Below are 14,889 nucleotides of genomic sequence, written 5' to 3' on the forward strand. Positions count from 1 at the left end.
CTGGATTACACATCACTGCTTCACCTGGTGCATGAATGTGCAATTGCAGGTCATTTCTTAAAAAAGGTTTAGGTCATTTCTTAAAAAAGGTTTAGGGGGCGTTAACAAGGCAGCCACGCATTAAGTATATCACAGTGGGGGGTCATGACTGGTGTAGGGGGGCTTGGTGGAATGATACCTAAGTCATGCTAATGTCATTCCAAGATCAGTGTGAAATCCTGCAGCAACGAGGCAACGAAAATTTGCCGCTCCATCTGTAACCAGCACATGACGACTGTGTTGGATAAGAAAAAGCACAAAGGCACAATTTTTCCATTACAGCGGTAATGCACCTTTCAGTTGTTTGTCAATCGGCTTTTAAAAGACAAAAGAAGAAGTCACTCAGGTTGAAAAAGCGCACCATTCCTACAAGACCTGATCCACCTGCTGCTTCCCCAAACGTAAGTAAATGCTTGATACTTGTTTGATGTTTGTACTCCAGAGATTTGTTTGGTTTAATCTAGATTCCCTCCTGTGTAAGGAATGCTAATTGCTAGAACAGTTGATAAGAATGTGTTGCAAGGTGCTGCCACAATTTGGATGAGTTCAAGCCTCTCCAGCATTTGTCCGGTACGAATGGTGTGATATATGGTACTGAGGTCATTCACTCGGCTCACATTGTAGCTGCTAGCGTCATGTTAGCTGCTAGCGCGATGGTAGCGCAGCGTTAGCGGCTAGCACTAGACTACAGCGCTAGCCTCCACATGACGTTGGTTTGGCTGCGATAGTAAGTTGTGAGAGTAAGCTGTGTTTCAAATTACTACCGAGCCTGTTGTGTGTACATATGTGTTGCTTATCTAGTCAGCTACTGTAGCTGTAAATGTGACAATATTTTTTTTTTTTTTTTTATACAGGCTGATGCATTCCAGCTTCCAAAACACGAGGCGGTTGTTTCTCAAACTGACGCCACTGCAGGCTGTGGACACACGGCTAACTTGTAGAAGAGTTGTTGCTCACCTCAGGAGCAAAGGTATGTACATTTAGCAGCAGTATGATAATTTGTTGGCCAATAGGCAGTTTTATTTGACAGAGATTTAGCATTTCACATTTCAGTAGTTGTGGTATTCATAATCTGATCTATATTATTGTCTATGTATTTTCTCTGTATGCGGTTAGTCAACTTTTTGATATTTTAGTCTTTTGACGGGTCATTTGTAATTCTCTTGTTATGGTGCAGATTATGTGGAAAATGTGATGGAGACCATCTTCAAGTCCTGCTGGACTCAGGTTGTTCTATGGAGGACCTTGTAAACATCCCTGTCCCACCGGCCCTCTGAGCAGAATTTGAGCAACCTGACAGAAAGGAGGTCATTAATGTCATGCTAAGATTTAACAAACCAGCACTATAAAATAAGTTTAAAACGTGTTTGCTCCAAACACCATTAAAACTGATGTAACTTCCTCTATATATTGTTTACATTTGTGAGGGTTGTGGAATATATAGGAAATACTGGTCATTTCATTAATCTACTACACTCAATACCTTCTAGAGTGGTGTCAAGGAAAACAGCTGCATCCTCCATCTGTACAGCAGCTGCACTGCTTCCGATGTCTTCCAACATCTGAAGACAAAAAAGATCCTCACATCTCCCCAGCCAACTGCCCATGACTGTACCTGTTCCACTCCAGAAACTATGCTTTCAACATAACTATGAATCCTACCCATTTATTTTGTGGTCTGCACATTGAGCTGTGAAGGTAACTTATCCAGCATCATAGTGCTGGTGCATTGGTTGACAATAAAGTTGGCTTTGACTATTGCTGGTTCACTGAACTATTTTTTATGAGGGAAAACAGACAAATGTTTTATAATTTTTCAACTTTTATTGAGGTATTGCCACAAAAACAATAATTTAGGTATTCCACAGGTGGTCTAAGTCCAACATAGGTGTCTTGTCCCTCAGGAAACACTGCCCTGATCCAGACCAGGAAAGGTGAGATGACAACTTGGACTCTTCGCCCTAGACGTCCCCAGCACCAGCTGAACAGACTTCTCTAGACTAGATACCTGCAACAACTTGAGATGCACACAGACATAGTGTCATGAACCTGGGCTGTTGTGTTCATTTCCTGTTTTATTTTGTCGTTCCCGGTCTTGGTTCCGGTCTGCTTCAGTTTGGTTCACTAAGTCATGTGTTTACTTCCTGTTTTATTTTCATGCACTTCCGCTTCTGTCCTGTCTTGCCTAGTTCACCTTTGTCTCCTGTCATGTCATCACCAGCTGTGTCTCGTCATCAATCACCTTCCTGCATTTTAGTACCTGGACGTCCCTTTGTTCTCTGCCAGTTTGTTGTTGTCGAGCACCCGGTTTGTCAGTCTTCCAGCCAACTCAGAGTAAGTCCATGGTTTTGTTTCATGCCCGTTTTTTGACCGTGTTTGCCTTGTCCTTGCCTGTACCTCTGCCTGAAGATTGTGTTTTCCTGGTTCTGACGATTGCCTGCCCGACTCCTGTTTTTGCCTGCCATCTTGGTTTATACCAAATAAACCTGGTTCATTATCAGTCTGTCTCCTGAGCTGTGCGTTTGGGTCCCTCACTCCTGTCCACTCCCTGCGAGTCCTGACACATAGTACTGTCAAATTTATGAAGAAAAAAACAATAACTACATTTCTATTAGTTATATATTAGCACTTTATATATCATACACCTTACTAAAAGCAATTAAAATATATTACGTCAATATGTATTTAGAACTAAAATTAGGTTTGTAACCAGAGTTTCCAGGTACGTTATGATTGATCTGTATATAGAAAAATGTTCTAAAATTGTTTATGAATTTCTGAGATACTGATTTATTCCATTCCATTTATTCCATTGTCTGATATACTGTATATTAAATGTGTTCTGTAATGAATACACATTCAATCATACTGGCTCCAGTCCTGGATCATCAACCATACATGACAGTAGGTTTGGCAACTGGTTCAGGCGTCTTGAGGTAAGATTTATCAAAATTTTAATTTCAAATACCATGTCACATTAATAAAAGTAATGAACACATACAATATCTTGACAGCAACAGTTGCTGTCACACCATGCCTCTGTAGGCATTCACCATTCCTACATTGGCACTTACAAACAACTTACAGACAAATACGGCAAAATATAAGCTGCAGCTGAAGACCCCATTATGGAAAACTTATTTTGACACAGCAGCAGAACGAGAAAGAAAAAAACTTTAAGTTTATCGAGCTATGCTCCCAAACAATCTGTAGTCGTGTTATTATGAATATTCTCTTGTATTAATCCAGGCTGCTTATTGGCAACCATTAGTATTAGCAGCTAATCAAGTTACGTATTATATAAATCAAAAAATTAAATAAAATGTGAAATTGCCAGTTAGACGTACCTTGCGCCAGTCGAAGTGTAACCACTTCAACAGCCTCCCATTATACTTCAGAGTCAGATTTTGGATCAAATATATGGTTGAAAGAGGATGAGTTAGCCAGTTTTGCTTTTACAATGGATTCAGTGACCGTGGCGTTTGATTCCCGCGACGGATCACGGCTATGCGCTTCCTCAAAGGGGTGTGGCGATCAGTTTAGCTTACGACACACTCCGAAAATAGAGCGTTGTGGACGAGAGCTTAAAAGCAATGTGGAGCATGAAAAAAGCGTGTGCATGGACCATTAAATCTTAGTAGCAATGACTTTATGAACTACTTTGCTAATAAAATTCTCACCATTAGAGAAAACACTAAGATGGGCCGTTGGGCCCTGTTATTTGCCCGATTCAATTTTCACCTCTCATATCGCGCTGCATTCAGAAACGGCAAACCAGATGCCTTATCAAGAGTGCACGAGTCCGAGTCTGAGGTCATGGAACCCACCACCATCCTGCCAACTTCTTGTCTTTTAGGGGCAGTCACCTGGTGGTGGTTCTGTTGGCCATCCGTCCTCAAAAATGTATGGGAGTATGTGGCTGCCTGCCCTGAGTGGTCCGCCCATAAATCATCGCACAAGCCACCTCTGGGGTTCCTCCAGCCTCTACCATTTCCACATCGTCCTTGGTCCCACATTGCCCTGGACTTCGTGACGGGCCTTCCATCGTCCAGGGATAACACAGTTGTCCTCACAGTCATTGATCGATTCTCCAGACTAACCCATTTTCCCCCCTACCTAAGCTTCCCTCAGCTAAGCAGACAGCTCAGGCAGTGTTGGAACATGTCTTCCGGGTGCACGGGTTTCCCAAAGACGTTGTCTCAGACCAAAGGCCTCAGTTCGTGTCTCGTTTTTGGTAGCAGTTTTGTGATCTGCTCGTAGCCCAAGTAAGCCTTACCTCTGGTTACCACCCCGAAGCCAATGGTCAGAGGGAGCGCATGAATAAGCAATTGGAAACCGGCCTCCGTCTTCTTGCCTCCACCAACCCAACATCCTGGAGCCAGCACTGTGGGTAGAATATGCACACAATACTTTACCTTGCACCTCCACCGGCATGTGTCCATTCCAGTGTGCATACGGATACCAGCCGCCTCTCTTCCCGTTGTTGGAGAAGGAGATCATCATTCCGTCTGCTCATGCCCTGCTGAGACGCTGCCGGCGCACCTGGGCCCAGGCTAGACGAACCATGCTAATCACCCAGGAACACTACAAGAAGGCAGCAGACCGCCACCGTTCCGAAGCGCCAACATACACGGTCACATCTTGGACCCGAACCTCACCAGAGCTCCCTGGGCCGTCTAGGAATCCGTCCTAGACGGGGGGTTCTGTCATATTCCATGTTTCTTAGTTACGTTTTCAGTCATGTCCGGTTTTATTTTGTCACCACTTCCTGTTTGGTTCCATACCCAGTTAACCCAGCTTCACTTCCGGTTCTTGTTAACACCACCTGCATGTCATCAGTAATTAGGCTTCTAGTATTTAAGCACCACCTCTCACCCCAGTACCTTGCCAGATTGTCTACGTTGTTCCAGACTCCCAACTCCTTTATGCTGATGGCCTGAGAGAGTGCTTGGGGATCCTGGTCACCCCCTTCAGTGGGCAACAATACAGCTACCAAATTAAGTCTTGTTCTTTTGCCACTTGAAACTCTTTGCCTGCACCAGGCCTGCACCAGGCAGCATGGAAAGGTGTCAATCAGGAAAGGTGGTGCACCTGTCCTGGCTGCTCACTGCTCCTCCACTCCTCTCCCTTTTTTCAAAATTTCTTAACATTTCCACAAGTAAAATCACTGAATATGCGCATTTATATGCGCCTATAGATCGTCCACATAGCCCCTGTCAATGTGTGGTTTTCAGTCACACTCAGTGAACAGGCTGTTTTCTGGGCGTGTCGCAAGAGAAGCTGCTCGCCACACCTCTGTGCGGAAGCGCATACCTTTTTTTTCTTTTTTTTTTTCTTGGCTTTATTGGTACGAGCCACCGCAGGGTTAGGATACGATAGGTGGCGGTAGCGCAACATTGAGGGTGCAATCCACTGCAATCCTCCACAGAAGAAGAAGACCCACTACAGGACTCACGGCATGCACGGTAATTGAATACATTCTAACAGACAATGGCTAGCTGGTCCGGTAGTATAGTACGGCCATACATCTATGATCCCGAATCTGACCCTGACGCTCAAGAGGAGGCTGTTGAAGTCACCACATTTCGGATGATACAAGATGTGTCTCAATGAAAATTTCTCACTTACATCAATTTATTTCAGTTATACAAGGTTTAGGGTTAGCGTGATTAGTGGTTCTTGCGGTTACCTGTTGCTACTGTTTATGCTAGCAGTTGCTAGTATTAGGTTGCTAATGGCCGATGCAGCTTGAATTACCTGAACAAGGCATTGTTGACATGACTTACTAAAAGTGGTTAATAGAAAACACTGCTTAGGTTTTAATTATACGTATATATAAAAGCATGTTTGGGAGCAGAGCTCAACTAAATAATCTAAAAACATATGTTAAACGTTTGTCTTGCACGTCCTGCTGCTGTGACTGAAAATGTATCTAAAATGGGATTATTATAGTCTTAGTCGAAGATTAAATTTTCCCATATTTGTGTTTTAAATAGGTGCCAATGTGGAAAGTGCCAGTCTATGCCTACAGAAGCTGAAAACTGTTGCTGTCAAGAGATTGCACAGGTATGTATAACAATTTTATTAATATAAAGTGGGGTTTGATATCAATCTTTAGATAAATTTTACCACTTGTTTTGAAACTAAGGTTCAGAGACGTCTGTGTCAGGGAACGGCAGAGAGCGGACTCAAATGCGCAGTGCAAATGCAGCAGACAGATGGTAAAGGTAAAGGGCTTTAATACAAAATCGTAGTTCCAGACAGTCCAGGTAATACACTTGCAGGCACGAAGATTGAAGCACAGAGGGATTAGGCTAAGTCACTTCCAGTAAACAGGCAATGTTCGGTAACAGAATCTACAACATACGGTACCAGTCAGGATCAGGCGATAATCAGAAGTCGGGAACACGGAACAGGGTCAAAGTCGAGGTAAGTTGACAATTGAATGCTGGAAGGGGACGACTTACGTACTATAACTGAGGTATCAGGTGGTGGCTAAATGCTGGCGGTGATTACTAATAACAGACAGGTATGTGTAATGAGACCGGGACGTGAAACAGGAACAAACCAGATGAAAACAGAAACCGGAAGTACTACCAAAATATAACAGAAAACTAAAACGTAAGTAAAACCAGAGTCCTTCAGAATAAAACAAGAAACAAAAACCCAGATCGTGACAGTCTGAATCAGTTGCCAAACCCACCATAATGTATTGTTGACCATCCAGGACTGGAGCCAGTATGCCTGAATGTTTATTCTTTACAGAAAGAATTTAATATTTATTTAAATATTATATATTTAAATAAATTTATATATTTAAATTTTAATTTAAAGTTATTCTTTAATTTTTGACTCCATGCTGTGACATTTTAGCCAAGCTCCGCCTTAGTCCCTCTTTCTCCATATTGTGGCTTCCACCGACCTCATTACTCTAAATATCAAATGAAGGTAAAAAAACATGTAAACATGTTCAATGTGACACAAATCACGAGTTCATTGTTACATTGACTGTCAACTGACCTGAACCAACTGCACTTTGTTGGTCGTGAGGTCCACCATGGTGTAGCTTCCATATTTAGCCGAGTGCCCTGGCACATAAAAAGGATATGCTATTTTCTCTCACGGACTTGGTATATCTATTACACAGACACCTATGTTTGGTGGGGTAAAGGGTGAGAAGTACTGAATTTTTTCAGGATTAAAATGTGGTTATTGTTAAAGTTGTGGTACTTTTTATCAAATGACATACAGTCCATCAAACACAGATCAGTTATTACCTGGCGAGTCAGCCCTCATATCACCTCCAAAAATAACCTTGTCCTTCTGACTTAGGCGAAGGAGTATGGAATTCTGCCAGGTTTTCCAGACACTGATGATAGCAGGTTCCACAAAGCTCCTGGAATGTCGCCGGAAAGTGTTGAATTCGAACATATAGAGCTTCATCGCCCTTGCAATCTGTAAATAGCACAAACCACAATGACTTGTACAATAAATAAGAAAAGTTGGGTTTAGTTGTTGAAAAAAAATACATAGAAATTACTCACGTTTTGAAATTTGAAATACGAAGCGCCACTGATGTAAATTGCAGCAGACAGATGAATGTTGCCTGCTGGGGTACTACCAACTAAAGGTTGGCTATTCCATCTTTTTAAAAACAGACAGTGTGTGCAGAGCTGTTCCACAGCCAGGAAGGTCCCTAACCTCCTTGTCTTGACCTCACACCTCCGTTTTGCATACAGGACAATACTCAAACTGTTCCATTAGACAAGACTCATAAACAATGTATTTTGCCTGGTTGTGGAGTGAGGTACTTTGTACAGCACTTAAAAACAAGAGCAGATGGATCGCATTGACATAATATATGATCCATATATCCCTAATATATGTGTACAACAGTTATAATAATCAACAGCCAGTTATTCAGATGAACTTACGAAGTGTCAATTTCAGATCTGGATGTTGTAGTATCTCCAGGTTCATAGGTTTCATCATGCTGAAGGGAAGGCTCAGTGACTGAGGATCCTTCTAAAGGATCATCATCCTCCTCCAGCTCCAAACGTGCTCGCTTAGATGGTCTTTTAATAGGTGTAGATGACAGGACAGGTAATTGAAAAGCACCAACTGTGCTGACACCAAAGTCTCTGCTTTCAACTGTAGCCTGTTGACCTAGCAAAGAGAAAAAATCTTCTAAATCAAATCTAGAATAGTATACAGAATACTGAATAGTGCCATACTGTTGTAACAATCAAAATATAAAAACGATCATCATACTGTACATACCTTTACTCCTGTGGTGAGCTTCTAATGTTCTGCGAGACAGCTGTGTCCCAACAGCCCGCAGTGCTGTCTGGGTTTGACAGCCCACCGCCTTGTGTTTGCGTACCTGTGTGACCTGTGACCAGTTTTGGTTTGGGATCATTGTGGGGGTGGTGGTTCAGGATTTGCAAGGAGAACTTCCTACCAGTGTGACAAAACCTGGGACACGGTCTCAGAGTAGGTTGTGGTTTGTTTTCATTGGATGAGAAAATTTACGTTTTCAAAATTTGAAAAAAGGAGGAAATTCATTTCTACCGTGCTCAGTGTGTGTATATGTGACCCATAGAGTCATAGGAACGCTCCAAAATGTCAAAAAAGTGGATTTTGCATGTTATGACCCCTTTAAACCTGTGATAACGTCTGGCCTAACACGGGGTATTGTATAAAATATATAAAACTAAGACCACAAATGGTTTTCAGTTTTCAAAAAAATAACTGATGACACCAACTTACAGTAGATCTTTAAGTCAAGTAAAGTCAAAGTCTTGTGTTGATTTGTAGTCCTGTGTTAACTAAATAAGGCAGAAGTCCTGTGTTAACCGAAAGCAAAGTCTCATGTTTTTATTATTGTTCATTGTACAGTAAGTGTGATAGGTCCTGTGGTATTTTTTTAAAGTCAAAGTTCTGTTTTAAGTGAGTAAAGCGAGTTAAAGCCAGTATCACTGTTTGGTCCCCTCTGTTCCTCTGTTATAATTAAAGTAATTGTGTTTGCCAATAGTGAACATAAAAATACTAATTCAAGTTCTTTTATTGTAAGTCTGACTCTGGAGAAGTCAGTGCCTCACCAGCCTTCAACCTCACTGCACGCCACTGGTACAGGTACTGTAGAGTGAGTATGAGGTCTTGCAGGGGTTATTGCACAGTAAATATAAATCTTGTACCAGTTTGCACAAATGTTGCACAGAAAAATTGTTGCACATTGTGTAAATATGTACTGGATATATAATGATGCACAGAGTTTGCACAAATATTGTATGGGTGAGTGACTGTAGTGGGAGGTAGTTAGCAGATAGACATATCAGAGAAAGTCTCTAAACGCTTGATATACTGCCCAATTAAGTGCCAACACTTTTTCTCAGCTGGTGACAGTGTTCTAGAACCATACCCTATAACCCTCATCTTGCTGTTCTGACGCAGGTAGAGAACTGCGCCAAGGCCCTGTTATGAGGCTAGTGAGCATGCCAATGAGCTTATTTAGGGCTTTTTGCTGCTCACCACACCATCTTACAGGGGCTTTCGAAGGAAGCTGAGGTTCCTGTAACTTGGTATGTCAGGCCTGTATAGACAACATTTTAGGTTTCATGTGCAGAAGATCATACAGTGGCTTTGCTATACGAAAAAAAATCCTGTATGTAACTTCAATAGTAGCTGAGGACCCCTGTGCAATTGTCTCACCTGCCCACATATCACACTTATTTCTGAAAGACTTCACATTTTTCCAGCCTTTTTGAAAGGCTGGAAAATTTTGAACTGCTTTGAGGACCCTGCAAACACCCTCTACATGGTTTTTAAATGTTTTTTGCATAACACAATATCATCCAGGTAGGGAATGCAGCATTCATCCCTGAGTGAGCTTAACATTTCTTCCATACTTCTTTGAAAAGCTGCAGGTGTGTTGGAGAGTCCAAAGGGAATCTTTATCCACACGTACACCCCCAAGGAGAAACGAAAGCAGTCCTAAATGCTTGCTGTATGTGGGATTTGTTGGGTTTAGTTTTGTGAGGTTTTAAACCTTACTTTGTAAAGTGCCTTGAGATAACTTTGTTGTGATTTGGCGCTGTATAAATAAAATTGAATTGAATTGAATCGATGCCGCAAGCCCTCTACCATAAACCCTTGGTGGTATGCCTTGCCTTGATCCAGGATACTAAACCTCGAGTGCCCCCCTAAGGTATCGGTCATATCCTGTATCCTGGGCAGAGGATGTCTCTCCTAAATGTGACTGGAGGAAACTCTTTAATTCAGATATTGTCATGTCCTCCTTATGCAACAGTCAATTGAGTTTAGGAGTTTCCCAGTGTGGATATTCTGTATGTTTTTCCACTATCCACCTAAAACAGCAATAAAAGTGATCAGTATATCCAAACTCCACTTACAGTACCTATACCAATCTAAACATATATGAAAGTGTTCATTCGTGACCACGTGTCCAGATCTGTCACTTTACAGGTCACTGGGGGGGCAGGTGTCTGTGCAGCCATATCTCTGCCTAGCAACAACTGACTGTGGCCAGTGAGGTGTCTTTTTACTTGTTATAATCTATGGAATTGGCCTAAAAACACCAACACAAGAGTGACAGGACTGGTAGTCAGTAAAAATGGCTGATCACATTTTGTGGCCCTGGTGCAATTAAAAAAAGCCCCCCCTATAAATCACTTTAGACAAGCTCTGTGGGAGGGCTAGTTAGTAACAGAGTGAGTGGGTAACCTCCGAGAAGGTAGAAATTACTAAGAATAGGATCGGTTCACTAGTAATATGGACTTTGTGTGATGATATTTATGTGTACATTGTATGTTATTCTTTGGCTCATACCTTACCACATGTGATAGCTAGCATGCCTCGGTGCATATCCCTTTGAGCTCTTGTTTATGTGTGTTGCTGTATCACAGTGGCAGAACCATAAATGGGTTGCAAACTAGCCCAGGGCTGGCTATAATTCTAACTACATACTAACGGTTTATTGTATCATATCTTCGTCTGTGTTTGACGTACATGAACGACACTTATATAGTGCTGTAGCCCTCACTCTACTGTTTAAATTGACGTTAGGCATGTCTATATTCGTGCATTTGTTTATGCATTTGTTTATCCTGTAAAACACACTGCCCCCTATCTGGGGATACATGTGGCCTAATTAAAAAGCCTAAAGCTAACTCAAAATACTGCAGCTAGAGTTTGGACAGGACTTAAAAAGAGAGATCAGATTTCTCCTACATTAGCTTCCCTGCATTGGCTGCCTAGAACTTAAAATTCTCCTACTCACCTACAAAGTACTTAATGATAAAGCTCCTTCTTATCTTAAAGACCTCATAACTCCTTATGCTTCCAGCAGAAATCTTCTGCTCTCAGAGCACTGGTCTACTTGAGTTTTTATTCTACATTTTACTGACATACTATGTCATATTTACTTATGATATCTGCACAAAGATTGTAGAGAGGCTTCATCCAACATGGGAAAGACACTGTCTTTTCTTATCAGCCCAGGTTTTCCCCAAAAACTACTCTAATTATCCACAAAGCCCGCTTTGTTTGAAGGATACCACCTAGACAACCAGCATATTAGTGTCAGGAGATAATAAGAGTTTGGTGACAGGTGACATTTGTGAAGCTCAACGCAACAGATGATCAGCCGCGCTACTCCAACAGTCACCCGTTAACTCCCAGCAAGGGCAAATCATTTACATGGATCATAGGTCTCTGTGCCACATAGATACTGTTTAATCGGCTTCATAGTCAAGTGTAAAACAGCCTGGTGTTTAACTGGACTAAAGCTACTAAGAAGCTCTCAAATTCATTAACAGGAAGAAAACATAACCCAACTAATGCTTACAGGCTAGTCATGATTGTTCATCTGATCAAGGACGTGGTGTGGAGTCCAGGACCAGAGGAGTCAGGGGTGCTCTCTGGTGGTGGGAGGGGGGAGCAGACAGGCACAGGCTCCTATCCCACAGATCCAGCTTGACTTGTTCATTTCACGCTACAAAATAATGGACTTCATTGCTATATATTAGAGAAACATATTTAGGAAGCTTATAATTTTTTACATCATACAAATGGACACACCTTTCCCCTCATTAAATGAATGAGAGGGACTGTACTTCACAGATTCCGTAACGGTGTGAATATGGCCTGACCTCAGTAACCTGTCTAATCACACAACACTAAATTACTTTTATTTTTTGATTTGTGCATTAAAATTTGAGACATTAAGTAAAATAGATTACACCAAGGCCCAAAACATGGATGCTGTAAATGGCAGCAATAGACTCGAGAATGTGACAGAAAATTTCTTTCTCATAGCACATACATCCACGATAGTTAATGCTTTGGTGAGATTCATGCTAACTCAGATCTCACTCTCATATGTATGCATGTAGGTCTTTAAGGACAGGATCTCAGCATAAGTTCGACTGGTTCTGCGGTACAGGTCTAGGCCCGTCAGGATTTCAATGTCTCTGACCCGAGCTGTATGCATCTTCATCAGGTCTTCTACCCAGCGTGACTCCTCTTCTGAACTCTGCAAAACAGTGTTAGGTAGAGTATAACAAATGTTCTCATGAAGTGACCTCACATACCTCACTAGCTCATTTCGTAGTATGATAACTGCAAGACATTTCAGATTGTAAAATTCTTATCAGAATACTGAACACAGTAAAGTCCCCACCCCTGCCCTGAACACACCTCTCAAACACTGATGTACATGCACTGTGTACAGCACCTACTGTAGCAAGAGCTTAGCCAGGGGATAGAATCCAAACCTATGTAGGGATCCGTCCACATAGTATATAAAATCTCTAAATCCAATCATGTCACTATATGTACTCCTTTCACCTTACTTCACTTTTTAAATTAGCTGTTTCACTTGATTCTGACACTTCATTTGGCATTTAGCCACTTTCTCATCATGTCATGTGCGCACCTAAGACAGAAATGCATGTGAAGCCTGTTTACACGCAAACATTCTGACTAGTTAATTAGTTTACAGTAAGATAATGGGGTTTAAAATTAACATGGAAATTTAGATTGACACAAATGTTAAGATTGTGTTTCAATTATGAATGTTTTACATTGTCATTAATCATGAAGTTCCCTGCAGGTGAAACTCTGACATATAAACATAAGATCAGTGGCACCCCAACATTCACTGTGTTCTGTCCTTTATATTAATGCATGATGCATATTGGTATCTGGTATCATATTAATGCAATGATTTTTGTGGCATTGAATTAATATGTACAATTTACACTAGGTTAACATCATACGTTTTGTTAATATTTTGACTTTTCAACTTCATTGTGGAATTGGTGTTGGCTAAGGGCCATCAGAGTTTTTGTTTGTTCTCCTGCATGGCACTCATTGAATGAAGTAGTACATAGACAATTGTATCAGTAGCACATAAAAAAGCTGCCACTATCCAAAAAATGACGTGTTAGACAAATTAGACATCTGATCTTTACATTGCAGGTCTCATCATTGCTTGATCTGTGTGGCAGGATGAATGCATTGCTGCTGTAAGGACCGCTGCAGGAGTCTGCTGTCTCTGTGAAGTCCAAACAGCTGGTCAGGACCACAAAGTAATGTGTGGGTATGGGCACTGTCCCACTGCTAGTCCTGAAATACAGATAAAATAAGGCTCAGTTTCAACCTCAGTTATAATAAGCTGTCAATACATGTCTTTGATAATGTGCCTACTCTCTTATTTTCTCAAAGGGGTCTCTGACACCATCATAGTCGTAGTCAAATATGGGTCCAGTGAGGATGTTGATACCATTTCTCTCAGTGGCATATTTCTTGACCAGTGCTTTCTGAAAATAGTCCCATATTCCTAAGTGAGAGACACCAACAGAAAAACAGGCAGGGACTGAATCTGAATCAAATCCAAACATAAAAACAGTAAAAATTACAAGACGTTATAAAGAAGCACCGCACCTGAGAACCATGATTCTAAAACTCTGACTTACTCTTGAATGCAGGATATACGGGAACAGTGTTCGTGATGAGTACTGCATCATGTATTCTCTCTTTGCTTGAGGACAACTCTTGTAAAAAAGAAATAGTACAATTAAAACATGTTACAGTTTTTTAATGGCATTAGACAACAGGCATAAAATCCATGTTTAATTTATGCAAACCAGTCAAAGAGCTGCTTTAACAGAATAGCTAATCGTCTAATAAATACATAATAGCTTTTAGTTAAAACAGTAAGTAACATGAGTTGAGGGGTTTTGTCAGCGCTAGATAGATATTGTTCTCATTCTCATGGTGACAAACTGTCCCACTTTTTCAAGCCCTTAAAGGTCGCACATACTAAAAAAATTATCAGGCCTAAAACTTGGACTTTATGTAATATAATTACATGTAAAATTTCTATGTAATTTTTTCACATAAATACTAGGTAAACGTTGACATTTATTATAAAGTCTTTCAGTCAGATTTAGGTTATACCATTAAGTTTTTGTTCAGATAAGTGATGTACAGGTAATGAGGAATGTCATATTAACTTCGGTCATGTGAAATAATTACATATTTCTACTTCCACCTCTTGAGGAGTGCAGACGTGTTTTCTCTCTGCTCCCACTCTACTTTTGCTTGCAGTGTCCTTGTCCTGTCTTTTCTGAGCACCCTGATCTGCTATTCTGGAATAACAACTATTTTTGAACATGGAGCTAGTTAACTGGACACTCAGCACATTGGATAAAATTTTCTCACAAAGGAAAGAATCTCCGGGAGAACCCCTCTGCCCCTCTGGGACTCTTGCCTCTGGTTACGTGCGAGATGCCTGGAATTCCTGGTGCCCCATGTGTCTGAAGCCTC

General features: G+C 41.2%; 1 protein-coding gene and 1 long non-coding RNA gene across 8 annotated transcripts in view; one reads left to right on the top strand and one right to left on the bottom strand.

Moving 5' to 3' along the window:
• The first annotated feature begins 163 nt into the window (after positions 1–163).
• Positions 164–1,799, top strand: LOC129603133 (uncharacterized). The gene is made up of 2 exons (XR_008692786.1): positions 164–1,346; positions 1,530–1,799. It is a non-coding gene; the product is annotated as an uncharacterized LOC129603133 (long non-coding RNA).
• The window catches only part of enpp2 (ectonucleotide pyrophosphatase/phosphodiesterase 2), an 81,150-nt gene continuing 67,126 nt past the window's right edge, over positions 866–14,889 (bottom strand). For 4 of the 7 annotated variants that reach the window (XM_029129799.3, XM_055503049.1, XM_029129800.3 and 1 more), the window contains 7 exons: positions 14,037–14,114; positions 13,768–13,900; positions 13,533–13,686; positions 7,584–12,592; positions 7,317–7,494; positions 7,060–7,127; positions 866–6,970 (listed from right to left, as the gene is read on the bottom strand). In XM_029129799.3, the coding sequence (XP_028985632.1) occupies positions 12,422–12,592; positions 13,533–13,686; positions 13,768–13,900; positions 14,037–14,114 (536 nt within the window). In that variant the 3' untranslated portion in view covers positions 866–6,970; positions 7,060–7,127; positions 7,317–7,494; positions 7,584–12,421. Of the gene's footprint in view, positions 6,971–7,059; positions 7,128–7,316; positions 7,495–7,583; positions 12,593–13,532; positions 13,687–13,767; positions 13,901–14,036; positions 14,115–14,889 lie in introns of those variants that run through there. The other 3 variants (XM_029129796.3, XM_055503048.1, XM_055503047.1) reach the window with 3 other exon arrangements.

The sequence above is a fragment of the Betta splendens genome, chromosome 16 (genome assembly GCF_900634795.4).
Source record: "Betta splendens chromosome 16, fBetSpl5.4, whole genome shotgun sequence".
NCBI classification, from domain to species: Eukaryota; Metazoa; Chordata; class Actinopteri; order Anabantiformes; family Osphronemidae; genus Betta; species Betta splendens.